This window comes from Euleptes europaea, chromosome 5 (assembly GCF_029931775.1).
Source record: "Euleptes europaea isolate rEulEur1 chromosome 5, rEulEur1.hap1, whole genome shotgun sequence".
NCBI lineage: Eukaryota > Metazoa > Chordata > Lepidosauria > Squamata > Sphaerodactylidae > Euleptes > Euleptes europaea.
The window spans coordinates 104,336,034-104,363,086 of NC_079316.1; the positions used below are offsets into that span (position 1 = coordinate 104,336,034).

At 44.4% G+C, this 27,053-nt stretch overlaps 1 protein-coding gene across 1 annotated transcript in view; it reads right to left on the bottom strand.

Moving 5' to 3' along the window:
• Nucleotides 1-3,085: 3,085 nt before the first annotated feature.
• Nucleotides 3,086-27,053, bottom strand: part of NRG3 (neuregulin 3) — a 387,877-nt gene continuing 363,909 nt past the window's right edge. The window contains 1 exon segment of the mRNA XM_056849630.1: nucleotides 3,086-3,219. Within this exon segment, the coding sequence (XP_056705608.1) occupies nucleotides 3,086-3,219 (134 nt within the window).

Consider the following 27,053-nt stretch of genomic DNA (forward strand, 5'->3'; position numbering starts at 1 on the left):
CTGACCAACCAGGTGGTGGGCTGATCTGCGCTTTAAAATATGGGGCTCACCCAGTCCTGTCTGGAGGGATATACCCCCCCCAACTAAAAAATGGCAGCTTCTACAATTACTTATTGGGAGGAGAAGAAGAAGAAGAAGAAGAAGAAGAAGAAGAAGAAGAAGAAGAAGAAGAAGAAGAAGAAGAAGAAGAAGAAGAAGAAGAAGACTTGGTTTTTATATGCCAACTTTCTCTACCACTTAAGGGAGAATCAAACTGGCTAACAATCACCTTCCCTTCCCCTCCCCACAACAGATGCCCTGTGAGGTAGGCTGGGCTGAGAGAGTATGACTAGCCCAAGGTCACTCAGCTGGCTTCATGTGTAGGAATGGGGAAACCAACCCAGTTCACCAGATTAGCATCCGCTACTCATGTGGAGGAGTGGGGAATCAAACCCAGTTTTCCTGATTAGAGTCCATCGCTCCAAACCACTGCTCTTAACCACTACACCATGCTGGATCACCATGTGGATGAGCAATCTCCTTCACAAGAGCTGCCTTGGTTATGACTTCAGCTGGCTCTGATATCACAACACCTCCGAAAACCAGCTCTCAAACTGGTTGCCCCAAGTACAGGCTTCATTTCCCCACACCATGACCATCTCTTCAAATCAGATTTTTGATGACTATAATAAAGGACCGTTCACAGGATGTCATTTGCCACCAAAAGAAATGTTTCCCATGCCTTATTATTATTATTTGCATTTAAGCAGTTTTTGCATGGACATCATGCTATGCACCCCAGATATGAAGGGAGTCCCCATACTTTGAGGCGCCAGCCTGCCAATTGGCTTTTTTCCGCCATTCCTCAGCAATGCTTAACTTATGAACCTGAAAATCAATGGACAGCTTGGCTCGCAAATGCCTGGAGGATGGGGGCAACCCCTTTGCAGGCCCATAAAATTGGACCCCCTGTCCCAAAGTTCACCATCTAAGGAGAGTCCTTTGCAGCTATGCTGCAAATTTGGGGACTCTACCTCCAAAAATGCCCCCACAGGAGCTTCAAAAAACCCAGTAGGCTATAATGGACTCGAATCTTTCAGTAAACCTGGTAATAAGCCATATACCAAAATTTACAGGTATGGGTATTCAGCTTATTCTGGGTTTACTGGAGAAAAAATAGAAATTTACCATTTTGGTTCCCCCCCCCCCCACAGCCCTAGTCCAGACATGAATTTTGTAATGCAAATGAGCAATACAAGCATTAAAGTTATGAATTGTATCCATACACAGCACTGGTGGGGCATTATAGACAAAACCCAAAGAGACCTGCAGCATTGAGGCATAGCATCCCTCACACATGTTTCACTCCCTCAAACAAAAAGTTTGTAAAACAATATTTTTAATGAGTGAAATGTGCAAATCCTACCACTTTTCAATTACACTTTAGTTAAGCCACCCCGGGTAGGATAACATTATTTTCAAGGCTCTGTCCATCCTAGGGATGCCAATATCCAGGTGGGACCTGGAGATCTCCCAGACTTACAATTGATCTCCAGACTATCGAGATTATTTCCCCTGGAGAAAATGGCTGCTTTGGAGGCTGGACCCTATGTCATTATATCCTGTTGTGGTCCTTCCCCTCCCCAACCCCCACACTCCCCACACTCCACCCCAAAATCTCCAGGAATTTCCCAACCCAGAGTTGGCAACCCTAGCCCAGCCTACAGGCTGATTGCCCATGTTTATCAAAAACATCATGTGGAGTGCTTCCTTTACTACAATCCAATCGTCGTCTATTTTTTTAAGGCAAATCACATATATAGGCCATTGGCAGTACTAGCCTCACCATAAGCAACATTTCTGGCTTCCTGTCTTTAGCTGCGCACATCACAGAAAGCTACAATAATGGTGGCATCTCCAAAACAGCAAGAGAGTAACGTAGCATCTACTTTAAGTATGAAAACGTATATAAGGTCAACTGTGCTGAAGACACAATCCTTTTAAGCTGCTGCTGTCCCAGTTGGTGTCCTGAATTGATTGCCAAATATTTAGATCCACAACAATAGTCTATTATTAATGGTCCAAACCGCATCTGATGATTAATTGCATTAGAAAGACAGTGCATTTACTGAATAATCATGCATAGGAACTGCTAGATAATGTATTATCTCAAAATGGAAAAAACCCGGGTTTTTCCCCCTGGAACCTTACCCCCATTCCTGAGGCTCAGTATGAAATTGACATTAGATGTTGCGCTACTGGTCAATTCAAATTTTCATCGCCCACTGCACCTCTGTAATTTAATGACAGTCTCTTGCTCAGAAACTCTAAAAACCTCTCAAAGCCAGTCCAGTATATACTGTAGTAAGTAGTGTCAATAAATAATTGCATGGTTAATTGGGGAGGGGAATGAAACCACTCATCTTTTCTACAGAACCCCCAATATTCACCCATCAAAACTCCTTTCTAACTTACTTTACTTTAATGATACTGTTCATGTGGCCAATTCGGCTCTGAACAGTGTCACACTAAGATCAAAATAAAGGAAAAATACCTATATATACATAAACAGATATCTAGATAACCAATAAGAAAATTAGTATTTTTATCTTAATTTTCTGGGGGCGGGGGACTTGGGAACTGCCAATGTAGTATTAAAATCCACCCCTGCTAAAAGAACCCTCAAATTATCCAATTCACAGACAGATTCCCAGATAAAAGGTTTCATCCATCTGTCTGTAGCTTTGTACTCCTTTCTAACTTTCAAACACCAAAGGGGAAATGCCACCGGATAAAGTCGATTCAGGTTCATTTCCACTTAGACAGAGATATGTACCCTCCAGCTACACCACCCACCTCCCAAGAAAGAGGTCCTCAGTGGTTTTGGAAAAACCGCAAGGGTGATTTTTCCCCCCCTGCAGGAGATATATCATTGCTCTTTGCTACAACTCTTTATCGTAAATTTCACCATCATTCAAAAGGACATTCTCAATCTGCATCAGTTTCCACGCATTTTCTACTCCAAATCGTATTCCCACAACCAGGATTATCACCCTTTTTCTATTCTATTTGCAGCCGCACAGCTGTCATTGCGCGACCTAAGTACTTACCGGCAGTGTTTGTGGGAGCCTGTTAAGGTTTCGATGACGAAGCATTCCCCCTCGTTCAGACAGTATGCAAGATCCTTATCTCTGCATGGCTTAAAGTGCTCAGACTGTTCAGTGGAGTATGTTGTGGTATCTAGCAAGAAAGTACAAGGAAGAGGGGGAAAACGCGGTCAGTATAGGAAATCATGTAAGAGATATATGGCTTCTATAGGGCTTTCAGTTTGGGGTTTCAAAACGAATGCAGGCACAGGGCAGGGCCAGGGAAAGCAGAGGCAGACGGCAGCAGCAGGGAAGCAGAATGGAATCTGGCATATGAGGAGTAGAACAAAAATCAAATCTAGTGAGTAAAGGGCGGAACCTATTAGATTGAGGGAGTCGTTCCCTTATCAGACCCTCATATTCACTGCATGGATTGGATCAGTGAATAAGGCTGCCAACTCTGGGTTGGGAAATTTCTGGAGATATAAGTGTAAACTCTAGGGAGGGCAGGCTTGGGAAATGCTTGGATACTATAAAGTTGGAGCCTGAGGAGGGTGGGGTTTGGAGAGAGGAGGGACTTCAAAGCCATAGAGTCCAATTGCCAAGGCATCCATTTTCTCCAGGGCTGGCAACCCTGGGTGTTCCTGATTTCTTTCCTTAAAGCATGTTCACCAAACTTTTAGGCTGTTAACACTATTTGTGCTTTGTACACAACACTTCAATGGGATCATCACATTGCTGACACAATGACAATACAACTTGGGTAAATTTAATGGGTGAAAATATGGTGTAGAACCTGCAGGCTGCAAAATTCACTAGCAGCCTTGTTCTGGACGAGGCAGTGATGGCCACTCCTCTTTTCCATAGTATTTTCATCTTGCTTCCCAAGTTGTTTTTTTACTTTTTCTGGAAACTAATCCTTACCCTTATCATTTAGAACAGGGGTGTCAAACTCAATTGTTATGAGGGCCAGCTATGACATAAATGTCACTTGGTCAGGCTGGGCCATGCCTTGCCAGCCCAGATTGAGAGTAGGGTGGGTAAGAGTTCTTAATGGCCCAGATCCAGCCCATGGGCCTCATTTTTGACTCCCCTGATTTAGAAACTCCAGGAGTCCACGATGCCTCCCGGAGTTATGGTGGGAGCCCATAGAGATCAACTAAAGTAAGAACATACTTGGGAACATAATATGGTCTGTCCACTGGGAACATAATCTGGTCTCCCCATCCCTCACATTCAGTGAAACCAAAGACAAACTCTGATCATGTTTGAAGGCCCCGATTTTCATAGGCCAAGGATGGACTCCATTACAGGATGGAAAGCTTGGAAGATGATGCTCACCAAACTCTCGCATTATTTCGACAGTCAACACAACACACACAAGAAAAAAGCTTGTCTAGATCATCATTCTCTATAAAATCGACACTAATATGGTATTAAAGATATACTTTAATTTTACCCATGGATTCTCATTGCAAGCTAAATGGTAAGAAACTACATTCTAATTTTTAATCAGCACTTTTTAACTGCTGTGCACTTGACGCACAATACAATGTCAATCCAATTCTATTCAATTAGATTTCATCTGACAGCCGGTCTCGGGAGGATATGGCACCATATTACAATGGGGAAAAAATCCTATCCCTGGAAATGTTAAATTATAGTAATTTCTTGAGCAGTACTCTCACTATATTAGGGCAGTGCCCAGTACTGTTGCAATATTTCGACAGTTAGGCAGTGTTTTAGTTTTTTGTCAACAAACAATAAGCTTGCCAACCACTGGAGGATTCGCAGAAGAGGAAATCTTTCCAGAATGGCAAATGCAAAAACCACCAGCACAATGCTGTAACATATATATTTATAAGGTAGAAACAGGGCAGAATGTTACGTACTGGCAGCAGACTCTATAAATGTCTCCGCTTCTTACACTTACTTTGGTTATTGTAGAAAACCAGTCTCCACTATGGCTAGACAGACACATTTTAGTGAAGTTTTAGACGGGTTTTGCTTTGTGTGAATGGGACATGACTATTTTGCTTCTGATCAAACATCTTAGCAGGTTTTAGAAACAGCGGAAAAAGAAAACCCACAAAACCTACTTGTAATAGGGAAAAATGTGATTAAAGTGTGCATGCCATAAGCCAGCCTTCATCTGTCAAACAGGGTTCCCAACCTCCAGATGGGAACTGGAGATGTCCTGGAATTACAACTCATCTCCAGATGACCAAGATCCCCTGAAGAAAATGGTTGCATGGGAGGGTGAACTCTATGGCATCACATTCACATTGAGCTCTTTCCCCAAACCCTGCCCTTCTCCAGGCTCCACCCTAGGGTTGCCAACCTCCAGGTACTAGCTGGAGTTTTCCCAATATTATAACTGATCTCCAGCCGATACAGATCAGTTCCCCTGGAGAAAATGGCCACTTTGGCAATTGGACTTTATGGCATTGATGTCCTTTCCCTCCCCAAACCCTGACATCCAAAGGCTCCACCACAAAAATATCTAGGTATTTCCCAACCCGGAGCTGGCAACTGTACTTCACCCCCAAATCTCCATGAATCACCCAAACCAGACTTGGAAACCATACTGTCAAAATCAGGTTTTTTGTTTGTTTGTTTGTTTTGTTGGGGTGGGTGGGAATGATGAACAAATGTCATATTGTCGTCCAATACAACCTACAGCAAACAATATGATACACAATGTACAATTCAAAATGACAAACTGCAATACAGAGTTATTTAACAATTTCATAACCAGCTTTCATTTTAATCCTGAATAGTATATTATAAACCAGGAGGGTCGGTTATAAATCGCAGTTATACTAGAGGGTGAATGACTAGGGTTGCCACCGGCGGGAGGTTTTTGGGTGGCGCCTGAGGAGGGAGATGTTTTGGGAGGGGGAAGACTTCAACGCTATAGAGTCCAATTGCCAAAGCAGCCATTTTCTCCAGGTGAACTGATCTCTATCGGCTGGTGCTCAGTTGTAATAGCAAGAGATCTCCAGCTACTACCTGGAGGTTGGCAACCCTATGAATCACTCCTTATTTACTATTCAAGCTAGGCAACTATTTTCATTTCCTTGTTATACCGCCAGGTCTGCCAAGCACCACCAAGCCCTGCCCCCCCCCAAAAAAAGATCCCCTCACAGTAGAGTTGCCAGGTCTTCCTTCACCACCGGCGGGAGGTTTTTGGGGCAGAGCCTGAGGAGGACCATAGGGTCCAACTGACATAGCGGCCATTTTCTCCAGGTGAACTGATCTCTGTTAGTTGGAGATCAATTGTAATAGCAAGAGATCCCCAACTAGTACCTGGAGGTTGGTAACCCTACCTCCCAACTCCACCAAGATTTTATTTATTTATTTATTTAATCAGATTTCTAGGCCACTCTTCCCAACAAAGTCTGGCTCAGAGCATCTTACAACACTTGAACCATTAAAACAATCTCAGCGTTTCAATAAAATTATCAGCAACAATCAAATCAACTAAAGCAATCCAGGTATTTCCCAACCTAGAGCTGGAAACCCTGGGCTAGCCTGGGCTATCCATGTTCTTTTAATTCCAAAACCCTTTACAAGAGAACAAGTTTCTCCCCAACACTGACATGGCAAAAAGTTTGCAACAAGGTAATGAAAGAATGAGTTCGAAATATAGCTAGATGTTTCTTCCCAATACTGTGCTTCATTGTCTTTACTAAGAGACACAAATATATCACCTTATCACTGAATACAAATGAGAACGTTTTTAGCATGTGCAAATCTTAAGTGATTTCCTCTATATTTATGCATTTATCTCTATGCAAAGTTCTGAAAACAAGCTCCAAGCTTCACTAGGGTGGGGGAGGCCTACAGGAAAGTCAGGAAAAGAGTATGCAGTGTAGGAAATGAATTAAAATGTGGGCCTACGAGATACCCATCTGCCCTATTTGGGTCACTCATTCTCAGGTTAGCCAACCTCAAAAGATTGTTGTCAGAATAAAATAATAATATGTTTTAAAAATAATACAGTGGAAACAGGGAATACCACCCTAAGTCAGTTAAAAACAAAACCCAAGACAAAATAATCTAAGCAGGAAGAATTTGGACTCCTTGAACAAAATTGTGTCCTGGAAGAATTCAGAGTTCACAAGTCTATGTATCCCTTAAACAGACTAAGAAATGACATAGTGCAGTGAATTTGACAGTATTGTTTAACCTACTATGCAGATTCATGGATAAAAGCCCTATTTATTCCTAGCTCCACCCAACCACTGACTGTTTTGCTATAAGCAAAATCGATGGCAACTCCATTTGGCACCCACAAATCCTATGATAAATTGCTAGTGCACATTTATTTACTTATTTATTTCAATATTTGTACCCTACCTTTCCTCATGGCTTCCAATTAATAATTAAAACATTTCAAATTAAAGCCAAATAAACTTAAAATAAAATACCATCCCCTCCCCAGAGATAGCTACTGTTAGGGTTGCTGATCTCCAGGTACTAGCTGGAGATCTCCTGCTATGACAACTGATCTCCAGTCGATAGAGAACAGTTCACCAGGAGAAAATGGCCACTTTGGCAATTGGACCCTATAGCAGTGAAGTCCCTCCTCTTCCCAAACCCTGCCCTCCTTGGGCTCCACCCCAAAAATCTTGGAACCCTAGCTACCGCTCATATCCTATCAAAAGCTGTGGCAAACAAACAATGCCGGTGGTGCTTTTGGAAGGTCTCAGTGGGCAGAGTGGGGTGGTTCTCCTCACCTCTTCATGAAACCCATTCCACAGTGAGGGCCATGATGGAGGAGGCCAAGGTTCAGGTCAATGCCAGGTGGGGGAATGATCAGTTGGTGGCAACCTGAAGACCATAGTTGATTCACTGGAACATACGGAAGGAGTTAGTCCTTCAGATAGTAAGTAAGTAAATATTAATTACACTCCTAGTCTTTCAGATATGTGGATGCTAGACTGTGAAGGGCTTTAAAGGTCAGCAATAGGGTTGTGCAAAAAAAATAAATTGGTAAATTTCGGGTTTGGATTTATTGGGCCCATTCCCCACCCCCGGTAAACCCGAAATAAGCTGAATACCCATATCAGTAAATATGGTATTTGACTTTATTTCTGGGTTTCCCGAAAAAATTCGGGTCCATTATAGTCTATGGGGGAAAAAAATTCTAAGCTCCTGTGGGGACAATTTTGGAGGTTGAGTTCCAAAATTTTCTGAACCTTGGTGAAGACTGGGTTAGGGATCCAACTTTATGGGGTCCCGAAGTGGTCACCCACCTCCTCCATAAAGAAGCATTGGGGGGTTGACCCCTTTGGGACCCCATAAAATTGGACCCCTGGCCCAAACTTTAGAGTTCATGCAAGGAGAGTCCCTTGCAGATATGCTGCAAATTTAGTGACTCTACCTCAAAAAATGCCCCCCCGGAGTATTTTAAAAGTACTTACTTTTTATAGTCTGAAATGACTGCTTTGCCTCAAAAGATACGTGGGAGAACTGAGTTTCCCATGCTTGCAGCGGGCATGCTCAATTGCGCAGGAGATCTCTAGCTAGTACCTGGAGATTGGCAACACTACCCATTGAGGTCCCTCCTCTCCCCAACCCCTGTTTTCCCCAGTTTCCACCCCTAAACCGCGAGGAATTTCTCAACCCAGAGCTGGCAGCCCTACAATTATTCCAAACTGTGACCTTGTCCAGAAGTTCCAGTTCTAGTGGAGGGGGGGCACCAATAAAATGTCAGATCTGTCATCGGAATCCAACTCAAGTCCCAGCGTGGGCTACGTTTTTTTTGCTGTTGCTCAGTATAAATTCCGCTATGTGTTCAATTTATCTTGCCAGGATTGGCAGCCACTTGCAACTTTAAAATTCATGTGGAGCAGATTAAAAATAATGGGAGTGCATCTTGAAATTTGGTGTCGCAAAAGTAGTAAATAAATATTTTATAGCCCTTTTGCATCAGCCTTGTGCATAAATGGCAGGAATGGATGGCTGCCATATTTCTCTATCAATATTAACATTCCCAATATTTTATTATGAATGCAGCTGTCATAATTATCTGTGGGCATCTATTCCCATTTACACACACACCCTCCAAATCCATTGGTTTCAAAGTTTACTGTTATTCTCAGCAATGAAATGTGCTTATAGATCTACAAAGTTTTGTTAGTGAGACTTCAACATATGGAGCTGTATTGAGTCAGACCCTTAGTCTAACAAAGTCAGTAATTGCCACTCTAACCAGTTGTGGCTCTACAGGTTCTAACACAGAGGTCCTTCACGTCATCTACTACCTGATAACCCTTTTAACTAGAGATGCCAGGGATTGAAAATGGAACCTTCTGCCTGCCAAGCAGATGCTCTGAGCCATGGCCTCCCCCTGGGTTGCCAACTTCAGTTTGGGAAATACCTGGAGATTTTGGGGATGCAGCCAGAGGAGGGTGGGGTTTGGGAAGGGGAGGGTCTTCAACAGGATACAATGCCATAGAGCCCACCTTCCAAAGCAGCCATTTTTCCAGGTGAACTGATCACTGTCATCTGGAGATAGGGTTGCCAACCTCCAGGTACTAGCTGGAGATCTGCTTTTACAACCAATCTCCAGCCGATAGAGATCAGTTCCCCAGGAGAAAATGATCGCTTTGGAATTTGGACTCTATGGCATTGAAGCTCCTCCCCAAAAAACCCTGCCCTCCTCAGGCTCTGCCCCCAAAACCTCCCACCGGTGGTGAAGAGGGACCTGGCAACCCTACCTCCCTCTCATGATCTGGCCAATTTCACAGAACCAGCATTGCTGATAGATATGTTTAACTTCATATGTAGAAAAGAACCCCTTGCCAGGAAAATATATGAAGTAGGATTAAAAAAAACAAAAACCCGCAACCTAACACCACCAAAGTGTTAAGCTGAAAGTAAAGCTATTTGTTGTCAAAAACCTGTCAACAGCTTTTTTCGCACCAACTACCCATTCTGGTTCCAGAAAGCTAGAGAACTGGGTCAAGGAATGTGCTTTCACACAAAGGCAGGGCAGAAATAAATAATACAATCTTAACCCTCAACTGGCTCCTCTTTTCAAGGTAGAATGTCTAAAAAATTATTATTCACCACAGCATCTATCATCCTGACATCCTAATAGTGTGGGAATATACAATCAGGCTATGAGACTTTTACATTATTCTCAGAATCCCTTCACATAAAGGGAACCATACATCATTCATTTTATGTTACGTGTATTATTATTTTTAAAAAAATCTCATTTTCACTCCTTTAATCTTTTTACTGCCTGTTTGGGTTTTTACTTCGAATTCAGAAAAGAAGGTCAGAGGAGAGTCCTCAGCACCACCTCGAAAGCTCTGGCATTTACTTATGCCCAAGCATTAGGGTTGCCAACCTCCAGGTAGTAGCTGGTGACCTCCCGCTATTACAACTGATCTCCATCTGATAGAGATCAGTTCACCTGGTGAAAATGGCCGCTTTGGCCATTGGACTCTATGGCATGGAAATCCCTCCCCTCCCAAAAACCACCCCTCCTCAGACTCCACGCCAAAAATCTCCAGGTATTCCCCAACCCAGAGCTGGCAACCAGCAAGCAATGATGATTGTTTGGAACACTGGCCTCCTTCAGTGACCAAGGACCAAAACAGTCATGATGCAACAGACCCATCTGTTTCTATGGTCATTTCAGCATGGTGGTTTACTCGCGGTTACCCCACCGACTACTTTGAGGCTTTGCCTTGATTATGCTTGCATTTTCCAACCATAAAAAGTCGTAGGGTTGCCAGGTCCCCCCTTTGGGGGGAGGCAATTGGGGGGGGGGAGTGTGCACACAATAATGTCCCTTTCAGGGTAAACTTGGAAGTGACAGGGGTGCTCTAGCACGTCCCTAAAAACCTCTATGGAAACTATAGAGTTTTTGGAAGAATGTGCTTGAGTGTCCCTGCCAAACTCGGAAATGACGGGGATGCTCTAGCATATTCCTCCAAAAACTCTATGGTTTCCATAGAATTTTTGAGGGACGTGCTAGAGTGTCCCCATCGCTTCCGTGTTTACCTCGGAAAGGACATTATTGTGCCACCCTTTAGCTGGCCTGTTTCCCCCACCGACCACCTAAGGAGTGTTGGGGCAGGCCTGTTAATTGGCAGGCACTTATTAGATAAGTGCGTGTTGTATATGAATGCTGGTTAATCTCCTGTTCAAGAATAAATATCTCAACACGCTGCCACTTATAATTCTTTTGTTATTTTTATACTTTTCTTATGCTTTCATTTATAAACAGTACCAGTTAGCAATGTTGTCATAACACAGTCTACAAATCATAAACAATCTTGTACAAAAAACAAGCCGGAATTGAAATCTAATGGACAGTACTTCAATTCCGTCTTTGTGGAACGGACGTGTGAGATTTCAATTCCGTCTTGTTTTTTGTACAAGATTGTTTATGATTTGTAGACTGTGTTATGACAACATTGCTAACTGGTACTGTTTATAAATGAAAGCAAAAGAAAAGTATAAAAATAACAAAAGAATTATAAGTGGCAGCGTGTTGAGATATTTATTCTTGAACAGGAGATTAACAGGCACTTGGCAACCCTAAGAGGTCACCTCGCTCTCCTCACATTTATGTGTATTTTCCCCACATTTTCTGGGTTTGAGTACAGCATTTTCTGGGTTCGAAACACAGGCAAAACACACAGACATGCACAGAGAGAGTGAGGTGACCTCTGACGGTCAGTAAATGCATGCATAATTGAGGCAAAGCCCTGAAGTAGTCAGTGGGGTGTCCACAAGGAAACAGCCTTGCATAAATGGCCTAGGTGGGTAGGGTTGCCAATTTCCAGGTACTGGCTGGAGATCTCCTGCTATTACAACTGATCTCCAGCCAATAGAGATCAGATCCCCTGGAGAAAATGGCCACTTTGACCATTGGACTCTATGCCATTGAAGTCCCTCCCCTCCCCAAATCCCACCCTCCTCAGGCTCCATCCCAAAAACCTCCTGCCGGTGGCAACCCTATAGGTAGGACAACTCCAAGTAGAGATAAACAAGTGTGTGGTCCAATTTAAAGAGCTAAACAGACACACAGATGAGGAAGGGAAGGTCAGTTAAAGAGGGAGAGCTGAGCACATCTCTACCCATGTGCTGCTTACATTCCTTTACTTAGAACCACCACCCCTTCACTCATTTTATGCCAAGCCTGGTGCATTTCAAGAGACAAGTCTGCCACTGTCAGGTCTATCTATCTATCTATCTATCTATCTATCTATCTATCTATCTATCTATCTATCTATCTATCTATCTATCTATCTATCTATCCTAGAAGCTGACCCTAGAAGCTGACCCTAGAAGCTAAAATGACTAAACTGAGGCTATTGTATTTTGGTCACATCATGAGACGACAAGAGTCACTGGAAAAGACAGTCATGCTAGGAAAAGTTGAGGGCAGCAGGAAAAGAGGAAGACTCAACAAGAGATGGATTGACTCAATAAAGGAAGCCACAGCCTTCAATTTGCAAGATCTGAGCAAGGCTGTCAAAGATAGGACATTTTGGAGGACTTTCGTTCATAGGGTTGCCATGAGTCAGAAGCGACTTGACTGCACTTAACACACACACATCTATCTATCATGCATTTATAGCCTTCCCTGACCTGGATGGCCCAGGCTAGAACGAAGCTAAGCAGGGTAGGTCCTGGTTAGTACTTGGATGGGAGACCACCAAGTTTGCTATACAGAGCCAGGCAATGGCAAACCACCTCTGTTCATCTGTCCTAACCTGGATAGCCCAGGCTGGATCAATTTCATCTGATCCCAGAAGCTAAGCAGGGACAGCCCTGATTAGTACTTGGATGGGAGACCACCAAGGAAGGCCAGGGCAGCTACACAGAGGTAGACAATGTCAAACCTCCTCTGAACATCTCTTGCTTTGCAACCCCTAGGGGGTTACCATAGGTCAGCTGTGATTTGATGGCACAATTTATACCCCACTTCTCTCCAACTGGAACCCAAAGCAGCTTACAACACTGGTTTCCTCTCCCCCATTTTATCTTCACAACAACCTTTGTCACCAAATTAACTTCCAGGACACACTGTACTTTTGAACCCAGTTCTCCCCCACACTCTGGCCTCTACACCATGCTAGCTAGTGTGGTCCCAAACAGAAAGGCAATTTCAGAAAGTTCTAGAGCACATTTGGCCACCAGCATGCCACAACGCCGCATTCCCCCCCCCACACACAAACACAGGAAACTCAACACATGCTTTCCCTAGAATTTTAGCCCAAGCTTGGCAGCATGCTATTCAATGGAACAGGAAGTACCTCGTGGAATCTCTGTAGGCAAGCAACACTGATTCTGATCTCAGCAAAACTGAGCCTAAAGAATGAACCAGGTGTAGTTTCAGATTTTACATGCGGAAGATCTCACAGGATGTTCTCACCTTTGAGAATCTGGGACTCAACAAACTTATGTTACATAAGATCACACTGTTTTAAATGACTCAAAATATAACAAATTAAGTACACCCTCAGAATGTCAATGCATGGAGCCGAATTACAGTACAACCACAGTGTTCCAAGCAAAATGCAATATGACACTTCCCCCTCCCTTTTTCACTTTACTGAGCAGATCCTTTTTCGTCTTTTCCCCCATCTGTCCCCCAGAGGTTAAAATGTATATAGATATATTCTCATCCAGCCTAGGATGCTGAAGAACTGAAAAAGCCTTCATTGATATATGTCTGAATATGGCATACGTGGGGCTGATATGAATTCACAACACACACACTGTTTTATTTCACTCTGACAGGGAAATGGTCAAGTCAGATTGTCAGGGAGGTTTCAGTTTTGACCCTGGCAGGTGAAAAGGCAACAGGAATGAGGGAAACTTTGTATAACTATATACAATAGATAATTGCAAAAATGTAGCTGTTTTGTTCTACAGACTGACGTTTGTAACTGCTGAGAGAGATCACTTGATCATCACTACTTAGATCAACAGGCACAAGCTTATTTGACCCAAAATTGATAAGTCTGTAGAGGCAGGAATACACACACAGGTTCCAATTTTCCTTCTTTAACACTTGATAGGGTTCATCCCTGTGTGTGTGTGTGTGTGCACTGACTTATGGCAACCCAGTAGAGTTTTCAAGGCAAGAGACGTTCAGAGGTGGTTGCCATCCCCTGCCTCTGGTTGGGCAGAGAGAGCTCTGAGAGAACCGTGACTGGCCCAAGGACACCCAATAGGCTTCATGTGAAGGAGTGGGGATTGGGAATCAAACCCAGTTCTCCAAATTAGAGTCTGCCGCTCTTAACCACTACACCTCTCACCCCTCTTTCCTAGGAACTATTTCCCTCAGGGAAGGACGACTGATTCCACTTCTCTATTTCAGGATCCCTCTGATCCTTCACTCCCCTCTCTACCCCCCTCCCACACACACACCTTCCTTCCAAACCAACACTCTCAACTGACTCCCTCAGGTTGACTGTAGAATTCTATTTGAAACCCCCCCCCCCAATCAATCAGTGCTTTCAGATGGATACAGTACATCTGCAGGTAACTGTCTGTCACAGGGTATAACAACAAATTGTCGGGGGGGGGGGGCGGCACTGGAAATTTTCTCCTTAGGATCACTATCTGATGTAGGAAGGACAGATTCTCCAAATTACAGAAGAGTACTCCCATTATTAGGCATGCCATGAACTTGCTCACAGCAAAGGTGTTTGATAGGGAAACATACCACAGTTGACAGCTGTGATCATAGAATCATAGAGTTGGAAGGGACCTCCAGGGTTATCTTGTCCAACCCCCTGCAGGAAATTCACAACGACCTCCCCCCCACACCCCCAGTGACGCCTACTCTACTCCCAGAAGATGGGGGGAAATCCTCCAGGATCCCTGGCCAATCTGGCCTGGAGGAAAATAGCTTCCTGACCCCAAAGTGGTAATCAGCACTAACCTGGGCATGTAAGAAAGGGCCACGAGAGCCAAACACTGATGCAAATCTTCCTGCCCTCCCTCTCATGATGTGCCTAAGCTCATAGAATCAGCCTTGCTGTCAGATGGCCATATAGCCTCTGTTTAAAAACTTCCAGGGAAGTCTGCATTATATTTACCACAGTTGTATGGTTAAAGTAGCAGTTGGGATTCAGAATCGGTAGGGTACTTTTTAACTATTATTGTAAGTTGCCTTGAACCACAAGGAAAGGCAGTGTATGGATGTTCTAATAAATAGCTTGAAAATCAATTAGTCAACCAGTGATTCTAAATGCTGCTTTTAAAAAAAGTCTTATCCTTTGGCACTTGTTTAAGTCAGTATTATCATTTTTTGGGGTACGTGCATTTTCTCACAGTCTTATGAGAGGCATAGTTCCCCCCCCCCGACACCATTTTTAATTATCTGACTCGACTGCCAATGATTGTGGGTAGAATCATCTTGCCTCCTATGCAGATGCTAGAGCACCTGCAAAGGAAGAAAATTAAATTCCCCCACCACAGCTACTGTGGCAGTCATTTGAGGTAGACACAGACACGCAAACAGATCAGACATTCAGCTCATGGAGGGTCACTTAGACTATTGTTTTCAATTGTGTTCAGTTTTGGGCACCACAGTTTAAGAAGGATGTAGACAAGCTGGAACGTGTCCAGAGGAGGGCAACAAAGATGGTGAGGGGTCGGGAGACCAAGTCCTATGAGGAAAGGTTGAAGGAGCTGGGTATGTTTCGCCTGAAGAGGAGAAGGCTGAGAGGGGATATGATTAGGGTTGCCAAGTGCCAGGTGGTGGCGGGAAAAGTAAAAAACCATATCATTAATTGGCTTTGCCTGTGTCTTCTAAGGTTGTGAATATCAATATACCTGAACTGAAAATAAACCCAAAATTAGCCATTTTGGCAATATTTGGGTTTTGAGTAGACTGAATATCAAAACCTGGGAATGCCGGAAGCCGAATAGGTGATTCCTGAAAAAGCTGAATAATTATTCAGCTTTTTGGGTTCAGCTATTCATGTTTGCTCAGATGCACGGATCTGTGCTTTCTCCCATTTTTCTATCTTTGATTGGTTTTGTTAGGGCCCCATACCTGGCCCTATGGGTCATGTAATAGGAGCCAACTTGGTTTGACCAACCATCACCATTCAGTGGGTTAATCTGTATCAAGCATAAGGTTTTTTTTTTAAAAAAAAGACAGGGCTCACCCTGTCCCATCCGGAGAGTTATACCCTCCAGCTTCAACAGCTGCTCACACCACCAGGCTTCCAAAGAAGACTTCCTCACCCGCATGGATGAGCAGTCTCCTTCAGAACTGTCCCCGTGGTCGAGACTTCGGCTGGCTCTGATATCACAACATGCCCCCTATAAAAACCTGCTTCAAAAAGAAGGTTGCCCTGAGTAGTGGCTTCGTTTCCCCACACCGTGACCATCTCTTGAAATCAGATTTTTGATGACTATAACAAAGGACTGTTCACAGGATGTCATTTGCTACCAAAAGTAATGTTTTCTATGCCTTATTTTTCTTGTATTTAAGCCTTTTTCCTCAGTCTGGAAGCTAATTTGCATGGACATAATGCTATGCGCCCCAGATATGAAGGGAGCCCCAGACTTTGAGGCACCAGCCTGCCAATCGGCTCTTGCTGCCAGTCCTTGGCAACGCTGAACATCTGAACCTGAAAACCGATGGACAGCTCAGCTCGCAAATGCCTGGAGGATGGGGGCGACCCTTTTGCTGGCCCATAAAATTGGACCCTCTGTCCCAAAGTTCACCAAACTTCGCTGACCATCTAAGGAAAGTCCCTTGCAGCCATGCTGCAAATTTTGGGACTCTGCCTCCAAAAATGCCCCCACAGGAGCTTCAAAAAATCCCCTTAGACTATAATGGACCCATTTTTTTAAAAAAAAATTTTTTTTTGTAAACCTGGAAATAAAGCCAAAATACTTTTTTACCAGTATGGGTATTTGGCTTATTCCGTGTTTACAAAAAAAAACCCAAGCCCAATAAACCCAAAATTTGCTGATTTTTTTTTTAAATTGCACTTATAGTGCAGAAATGTTTGTATCTCCGAAATCTGGCATTAAATTTTATGTTACTCATGGCCCAGCCTGATGAAGGGAAATTTATGTCGTATCCAACCCTCAAATGACTTCAATACCCCTGCTCTATAGTAAAACAATAACGTTTTTGATGACCCCCAGAGTGGGTTTCCCCCGCAAGTGATGTCAGTCCTCTCTAGGAATCTCCAAAGACTCCATGGTTTTACCATAGAGCTCTCACGGATTCCTAGAGAGGATGGATATCAATTGCATGGTTTTCCAGGAAGTAATGTCATGCTGTCCCCCCTCCAGTCTCCGCTGATTGCCAGGCCAGGCATGGGAACCCTATGAGCACTGCAGGGATTCATAGCCCAGGTGGACGTTGTACTAGTGCGCTAACTTAACACACTTAGCTGCTTTGCATACAAAGAGCATGCAAAAAAAAATCATACTTGTAGTTACTTGTTTCTTTTGTCCCCTCAGAATTACATTTCAATCAGACCTAAGTTGGTAATCCTCAGGTGGTGAAGTGGAATATACCATTTCAGCCAACAGGTAAGGGGTAACATTTTTGAATGTTCAAGCACTGCCCACTCCCCCTTTATATAGGAATAAACTAGTGCATAGGGTAGAAGCTGGAGATGGCCGCTTTGGCAATTGGACTATATGGCATTGAAGTCCCTCTCCTCCCCCAAACCCCACCCCCCTCAGGCTCTGCCCAAAAAACCTCCCACCAGTAGTGAAGAGGGACCTGGCAACCCTACTAGCACTTCATGAAGAAAAGCTCTTCATGCCAGCTCCTTTACTGTTTGCTAGATTTTTTGGGGGGTCCCACTTGAATAGTTCTTAAAGCAGGCCTGCTAGGGGGAAAGATGTTTGCTTCCAAGATAATTTCTTAAGTCTGCGCTATTAATGTTACAATACTGAAGGGAAAGGAAAGCTGATAGTACACTTTGCCAGATGCTACTTATATTATTGACAATATATCTATGTGCAACAAAATAGATGCTGTTCAGCAAGCACTTGATCCACATACTCCACCTCCACAGGAAAGCAATTAAAACCGACATCGGACATTTCTGCTAATACATCTGTGGCTAGACTCATCCCCTTTTGTTTGTACTGGAAACCTATCTTCCTACTCTGGCATGCTGATCAGCAGTTAATAATTCAATACCTGTTTTCTGACATTAGAAAGGAGTTGTCTTTTTTTTTTAATAGATAGAGGTTTGGTATAATATTTCTTTGTGTGCCAATAGTTATATTTACTGAGGTTGTGCAACACTGGCCTGACAGTGTAGTGTTAGAAGAAAAATAGCATAATCCTGTGAGTTACAGGCATTCTTGGCACATATTTTGACACAAATGTGGTGGACGCAATTTTGAAATAACAACATCCAAACATAAGAAAACCCATGATGGATCAGACCAAGGCCCATAAAGTCCAGCAGTCTGTTCACACAGTGGCCAACCAGGTGCCTCTAGGAAGCCCACAAACAAGACGACTGCAGCAGCATTGTCCTGCCTGTGTTCCACGGCACCTAATGTAATGGGCATGCTCCTCTGATCCTGGACAGAAAATGTACGCATCATGACTAGTAGTCATTTTGACTACTAGCCATGAATAGCTCTATCCTCCATGAACATGTCCACTCCCATCTTAAAGCCTTCCAAGTTGGCAGCCATCACCACATCCTGGGGCAGGGAGTTTCACAATTTAACTGTGCGTAGTGTGAAGAAATACTTCCTTTTATCTGTTTTGAATCTCTCACCCTCCAGCTTCAGCTGATGACCCCGTGTTCTAGTATTATGAGAAAGGGCTCAAGGTGTGATCCTAGAGCTCCAGATCCTATACATATTCTAGGATTTGCCTAGAAACTGTACTTAGCATATTGTAACCTCAAACAAAGAGTTCGATGCAGCTTGTTCTGTGCAGCTGGAAAAAAGCATTTTGCATGCCATCGAAGTCAGATGATGCACTTAAAAGTCTGGCTCTCCTTTCAGGAAACCAGACAGACCAAGGGACGTTCCATCAGTCCATCAATCACTTGTTCTACTGAACCAGTGGTTACTCCTGCTAACCCGAAACAAGCAGCAAATTTTGAGCGAGTTTTCAGGACCCATCCATTCTATTGACAAGGCTTGGGAAGGGGTCTCATCCAGACCAATCCCCACACATGCAGAAGCCTGTTGATGCAGAGGCTGCCCCATAGCTAGAGTTGCTAACCTCCAGGCTGGAGGTCTCCCGCAATTTCAGGTAATCTCCAGGTGGCAGAGACCAGTTCACCTGGAGGAAATGGCCAGTTTGGAAGGCGTACTCTATGGCATTATACCCCACTGAAGTCCCTCCCCTTCCCTCCTTCTCCTTCTCCTCCTCCACTGTAGCCAGAAATGCCAGAGATATCTTGTGTAAACAATTACCACAACAAGAATTGTGCAGAATATACAAGTGTGTAATAAATACAATGCTTGCAGTAGAAGTAACAGTACATAAGGTATACAATAAGTGTGTATCACATCACATAAGAGACTTCAAACTAGGGCTGTTGATTCAGTTCGGCCCGAACTGAAAATCAGCCGAATTTCCCCTGATTCGGTGGTTTTTAGTTCGGGAGGAACCGAACTCAAAACTGGCGGGCAACCGGGGAGCTGAATTCAGTGAGTTCGGGAGTTCGCGAATAAATCCGGCAAATTTGGGGCCGTCAGTAAGCAGCATAACCGTCAGTAAGCAGCATTCTCCTCCCCCGGCCAATCGGTGGCCAAGCTGGGTCTTCTTCTGGCCAATCAGTCAGGATTGAGTACTGGAGGAATCAGCTGATGTGCGGCCCGGCCAGGGAGAGAGAGAGAGAGAGAGAGCGAAATCCTCGTGTGTGTGTGGGGGTGTGTGCTTGTGCACATTCGCTCCTTTCTGTGGCTGCAGGGGGTGTATTTTTTGGGGTACAGACACAAAACTTTCACTGGAGCTTCAGATGAAGCTTCTTAAGATACCCCCCAAGTTTTGTAAACATTGGGTCAGGGGGTCCTGAGATATGGGCTCCCCCCTTTTTCTTTCCATGGCTGCAGGGGGCACATTTTGGGGGGTACAGACCCCAAACTTTCAGTGGAGCTTCAGATGAAGCTTCTTAAGATACCCCCCAAGTTTTGTAAACATTGGGTCAGGGGGTCTCGAGATATGGGCTCTCGCCCTTTTCCCTCCCCCCTTTTTCCATTTATGTGGCTGCAGGGGGCGCTTTTTTGGGGATATAGCCCCCAAACTTTCAGAATAGCTTCAGACAATCATTCTTAAGATACCACGAAAGTTTTGTAAAGATGGGTTCAGTGGGGGCAGAAATATTGCCTCCCCCCTTTCTCTTTCCGTGGCTGCAGGGGGCGCATTTTTGGGGGTGCAGATCCCAAACTTAGAGCGGAGTTTCCGACAAGTGTTCTTAAGAGACCACCCAAGTTTTGTGAACATTGGGTCAGGGGGTCCCGAGATATGGGCTTTCCCCTTTCCCCTTTCCCCTATTGGGATGAATGGATCAGCCGATCCTGGGCATCTCCAGAGCAAAACGTCCCGTGCCTAATTGGAATCATCTTGGATTACAAGTCCTCCCCAGCCCCTCCTGATGGAACAGAAGACAGCCACAGTAAGACCCCTTTGGGGGCTTTAATCAATAATTTTTCTCCTGTGTATGTGTGTGTGTGTGTGTGTGGGGGGGAAGCAGAGTCTGTGTGTGGGGGGGGGAGGGAGCAGTTTCTGTGGGTGGGGGGGAAGCCAAAGGGGGCTTTCGTCGGTTCTGCCTGGGGTGTGTGTTCCCCCTCGAGTCTCTCGCTCCCTGGTTTGAGGGGGGAGGTTTCAGTTGTGTGTCTTCTGGTTTTCCCTGTTGCAAAGGTGTTGTTTTACAAGGTTGTGTTGCCTTGCAGTTGCTTTGCAAATGTCTCAGCTGTTGTCGGGGCTGGGAGCTTTGTGCATGGGCGGCAAGCTCTGCTGAGAGATGCACATTAAGGGTGGGGGGACCCCTTTCAGGGACCATATCTCAGCCCCCCCCCGACCCAATCTTAACAAAACGTGGGGAGTCTTTCAATAAACGTCCTTTGAAACTCTGCTGAAAGTTTGGGACCTCTAACCCCAAAAATGCCCCCCAGAGCCATGGAAAGGCGCTATTGTGTTTTTAATGGCTTTATTCGGCTGAATTTTTTTCCCGAACTTTGAATTCCCGCTGAATTGAACGGACCCGAAGTGGGGGAGTTCGGACTTCGGCACATCCCGAATCTAAACGGGCCAAATTCGGCCGAATCCGAACTATACCGAATTTTTTTAAATTCAACAGCCCTACTTCAAACGTCCTTGGATTCCAGAAAATCGATGGGTTTCCGGTAAAGTCCCATTTAGCTCAAGCTTCATCAAACATGGAAATCCTGAGACGATGCATTTGCTTGAAGCATATTTTCCAAGCGCAAGGTGAGTACCTTCTCAGTAAAAGCGGATGGCTGGCTGAGTCATCTCTTTGTCAATTGGACTCTATAGCACTTTGTCAATTGGAATCTATAGCACTGAAGTCCCTCCCCTCTCCAAACCCTGCCCTCCTCAGGCCCCCAAACTCTCCAGATATTTCCCAATTTAGAGCTAGCAGCCCTACCATTATCCCCATCGTGTGGTAAATAATATGGGCAGTGGGAAGGAGAGGAGAAGCAGGTGAGGTCTCATTCCATGTTAAACCCCCCCCCCCCAGTGGTCGTGCTTCACCTGGGCGCTCAGATTCTGGGCAAGTTTTAGCCTCCAGATCGCTGTCCAGAATTTTGCAGTAAACTTCAGAGAAGACATCTTGGCTTTCCTATCCCTCAGAAGAATGCTGGAACCACATCTTGAGAGGGAACATCACCAGCCAATCAAATTTGCAAATGTTCAAAGCCCTTCCCATACTTTTAATCCAGGTAATGGGTCCCCAGAGAGAGCCAGCATGGTATAATGGTTAAGGTGTCAGACTAGGATCTGGGAAACCCAGGTTTTAATCCCTACTCTGCCATGGAAGACCACCCCAGCCCGCCTTCGAAGAAGTAAGGGTGGGGTGGATTTTGGCTGTGGTCGCGAGAAGAAAGCAAAGCGCTGTGCATCATCAGGTATGATGTGCGATGAGGGTGGAGCCAAGGGAAGGGATATTATGGACTGGTTCGCGTAGACCCTCCCTCTTTGGAAGGAGAGCAAAGGAGACACCCACCCTCCCTCCCTCGATTTCAGAGTAGGCACAATCTGGTTGCCTGTCTGGGGGCCGGGTAGGAATTCCCCCCCCTGGCGTAATTGGAAACTAGCCGGTGAGGGGGGGTGTTTCGCCTACCCTACTGTGAAAATGATAGGTAGTATGCGGGAGAAGTGCGGGAAAATGTGGTTTCATGATTATGGTATAACTCCGGTGAGCACCCTGAGGCATCAATTGGAAAGATGAAGGAGTAACCCTCAGACCAGGACTGGGGCCTCGGTGCCTGGCAGGGACCTGGGACAAGAACACCTTGAGGGGTGCCGTTATCCTTTACCTATAGACCTCGCGGCTAGGGTGGATTGGTCGCGGCACACCTCCCTCGAGCACTAAAAAGGCTTGGCAAGGAAGAGCAAGAGCTGTACCACACATGATGGCTCAGAGCTCAGAGCCAGGGTGGGTCTCGCCCTAAGAATGGGGATGCAAAAACAAGAGGAGGCCTGACTCTTCTGCATCCCAGCAATGGCCCGCACTGCAGTCAGTTATGGGGGATGTTTTGGTTGTGTGCGCTGCAGATCCCTCTTGAACAATAAAAATAAAGTTCGCCCTTTTATTATCCCAGCGGACAAACTTGCTGGGTGTCCTTGGGCCAGTCACACACTCTCAGCCTCAACCCTGGCAAGTACTTAGATGGGAGACCTCCAAGGAATACCAGGGGTGTGACACGGAGGCAGGCAATGGCAAACCACCTCTGAATGTCTCTTGTCTTGAAACCCCCCCCCCAAAAAAAAACCCCTGTGTGTCCTCCTCCTCAAGCCTTAATCTCAGAAAATAAAATAATGGTAACTTCTTCAGAGGTGAAGAGAAGAAAACGCAGGCAGGATTAGTAAATTAAAGAAAAACTACAGTTTTATGAGGATCAAAGATGATATGACTGGCGCGAAATGCCAGCTCATTAGGTGGGTGCAGTTCTGCAGCAAGGGGACCACAGTCGACATCCGCTTATAAGTGACATCTTCTGTCATATGTTTGAAATGTTGAGCGTTACCAAACATCAGGCAGATGAACAATCTTGCTGTTAGTACCGTGTCGATGCTATTAGTTATGTCTGGTGACAGCTGACAGCTATCAGGCTGATTTACATTTCAGACACTACTGCAGTAAATCTGATAACCAAGGTTATCATCTGCATGGCTGTTAATCATTTCTTCTTCTCCCCCCCCCTTTCCCTCACTTGCTCAATTGTTAGCTAACAAACGCAGTGCACCGAACCTCAAATTCCACTATTTGATCTCTGAGGCAGTTCTCACCTAACAAGCATCATTCAATGTTTTTGCAGGACTGAACAGCCAATACGTAGATTATCCTAGGGGTTGTTCTTTGCTATGTCAGGGTTTTTTTATGGAAATAATATTAGATTTTGGACAATATTTCAGAGCTTCACATGCAGAGAAGAGGTCAGGAGCTAGGCTTAGAATCATAGAATCATAGAGTTGGAAGGGACCACCAGGGTCATCTAGTCCAACCCCCTGCACAATGCAGGAAATTCACAACTAACTCCCCCACACCCCCCCAGTGACCCTACTCCATGCCCAGAAGATGGCCAAGGTGCCCTCCCTCTCATGAACTGCCTAAGGTCATAGAATCAGCATTGCTGACAGATGGCCATCTAGCCTCTTCTTAAAAACCTCCAGGGAAGGAGCACTTACCACCTCCAGAGGAAGCCTGTTCCACTGAGGAACCGCTCTAACTGTTAGAAAATTCTTCCTACTGTCTAGATGGAAACTCTTTTGATTTAATTTCAACCCGTTGGTTCTGGTCCGACCTTCTGGGGCAACAGAAAACAACTCGGCACCCTCCTCTATATGACAGACCTTCAAGTACTTGAAGATGGCTATCATATCACCTCTCAGTCTTCTCCTCTCCAGGCTGAACATACCCAGCTCCTTCAACCTTTCCTCATAGGACTTGGTCTCCAGACCCCTCACCATCTTTGTTGCCCTCCTCTGGACATGTTTTAGCATGTCTACATCCTTCTTAAATTGCGGTGCCCAAAACTGAACACAGTATTCTAGGTGAAGCTTGCCCGGTGCCTGCTAATGGTGGGCAAACCCTTGCAATTTTGGCTGCTGCACACCAACACCTCAGCTCTGCGGCAGGTGCAGCAGGCTGGCCAAATGGGGGAGGGGGCAGTAATTGTCGTTGTCACCACCTGATGACATCACTTCCAGCACAACCCAGAAGCACCGGCAACATGCCAGGGCAACACTCTAACACTCACCCAAAATCTCTACAAAGTGCTAAAGAGTCACTTCAACATGATGCTGGTGCTTCTGGATTGCCCCGGAAGTGATGTTATCACATGGCAACGACGAATTCTGCCCACCTCCCCTCCTCTCCCGCTGGTTGTCAGGCTATTCCTGGCAACCCTATCAGCAGTACATTCTGGAATTGTAGCCCCACATCCAGATATATTTCTGTTGTTTTTTAAAAAAACATTTTTTTAAACTATCAGCTACCTTACCCCCTTACAAATCTAAAAATCAATGGTCTGTCAAAGATTGTAGGATTTTTCCTGGGTCTTTAGGAGAAATTTTAGTTTTTGTGATTGCCAGTTAAGCATTGTAATGTATTCATCTGCCAATCAAAGTATTAATCTGCCAATCAAAGTTAAGTACATTTAGTATTACAAAAACCTTGATACAGAGACCTTTTTTGTGATAGTGAAAAAGTATCTTAGAAACAGCTCTGTGCTGTTTTCCCCTTCCCCCCTTTATATTTGTGTCAGTGGTCTGTCCCCCACTGTTTTGGTTTTGTAGATTCATTTTTATTGTGCAGATATATTGCATGGTGTTTTTTAAAAAATAATTCAAGTTATATTTATATGTACAAATGTGCAATCATTTAGTTTATAATATATTGAATAACGTTGCTGCATGATGCATGAATAATACTGAAAAATGCATACATTGCAGAGGAGAATTCAGTTAGAGGAAACAGAAAATGGAATGTCAGTAAAGAATTATGGGTTAAATTCACAGAAGGGAAAACTGAAATTGAAATAGTGGATTCTCAGGTCAAAACAGCAGGGATGAAAAGTTTAAAAGAAATATGTATATACCTTACTTATTGTTAGATAAAAAAACGTCAGCTGTAATGCTTTATTTTTCATTCTCTATTTCCCGTAACACACCGGAACCAAGAAAGTCTCTCATGGTAAACATGCATGCCCTTAACGAGCCCCGTGGTGCAGAGTGGTAAGTTGCAGTATTGCAGTCAAAAGCTCTGCTCACGACCTGAGTTCGATCCCGACGGAAGTCGGTTTCAGGTAGCCGGCTCAAGGTTGACTCAGCCTTCCATCCTTCCGAGGTCGGTAAAATGAGTACCCAGCTTGCTGGGGGTAAAGGGAAGATGACTGGGGAAGGCACTGGCAAACCCCCCCATAAACAAAGTCTGCCTAAAAAACGTCGGGATCTGACGTCACCCCATGGGTCAAGAATGACCTGGTGCTTGCACAGGGGACATTTACCTTAACTTTAAGTTGCATCTCCTTTAGAGCTGTCAGCACTGGGGTGGAAAATTCCTGGAGATTTGCAGGCACAGCCTAGGAAGGGGAGGGATCTTGACAGGGATTCGATGCCATAGAGTCCACCCTTTGAAGCTGCCATTTTCTCCAGGAAAACCGATCTCTGCAGGCTGGAGATCAACTGGTATTCCAAGAGAAGTCCAGGCCTCACCAGGAGCTTGGCCACCCTAAGGTGCATTGAAATCTGTCTTCACTGATTAATCAACTAAATGCATCAATTCACGTTCTGATTAAAGATTGCAGATTTGTACAGATAAATGGAAGAGCCAGCATGGTGTAGTGGTTAAGAGCAGTGGACTCTAATCTGGAGAATTGGGTTCGATTCCCAACTCCTCCACATGAAGCCTGCTGGATGACCTTGGGCCAGTCACAGTTCTCTCAGAACTCTCTAAGCCCACAGAGAGGCAGGCAATGGCAAACCACCTCTGAATGTCTCTTGCCTTGAAAACCCTACAAGATTGCCATAAGTCCCCTGTGACTTGATGGCACACACACGACTGTTTGTGCTTGGTAATTAGCGGCACATTCCAGGCTGAAGGGCCTCACATATTTTTTTGAGTTCTTCATGCTGAACCGTCATTCCAAAAGTCACTGAGAAGCCAGCACATACCTGCATCACATTTCCTAAGAGCCCCTTTAACGCGACCTTTTTATTTGCTCCATCCCTGCCTCGAAGCATCCACTCAAGGAAGCATGAAGAATCACAGCCACGGGTTAGCTATGGAAATGACAATTGCTATTGGCTATGCAAACAAAGGAATGAAGGAGCAGGCAAGTGGGGGGTAAAATTTGTTTGACTTTCTCCTCTTGCATAGGGACTGTGAATAGGCATTTTTTTTAAAGAAATTTTATTATTTTTCTTAAACATCTCAATCCAGTTTTTCAACAATATGAAAATTTCTGAAAACATCAATCAAAAAATATGGATAGTATTGTTGACAATATACTATAACTATACATTAAAAAACAATTGACCTCCCCTCACCCCTACCATCTGTTTATAAATTTGAGTCTCTTTTACATAATTATACTAATCCTCATTTCTTATTAATAGTGGAACACTATCAATTCATAATCACCTTATACTTTAAAGCATATAAATCATTATTATTATTATGTTAATCTAAATAAAATAATACCCCCAAAAAAGGATTAGATCAGTGAATATCCTTTGAACATCCCCATTTGAAATTCATTTTCACAATATGTTTTCCAAGCCCCCCATTCCTCCAAAAA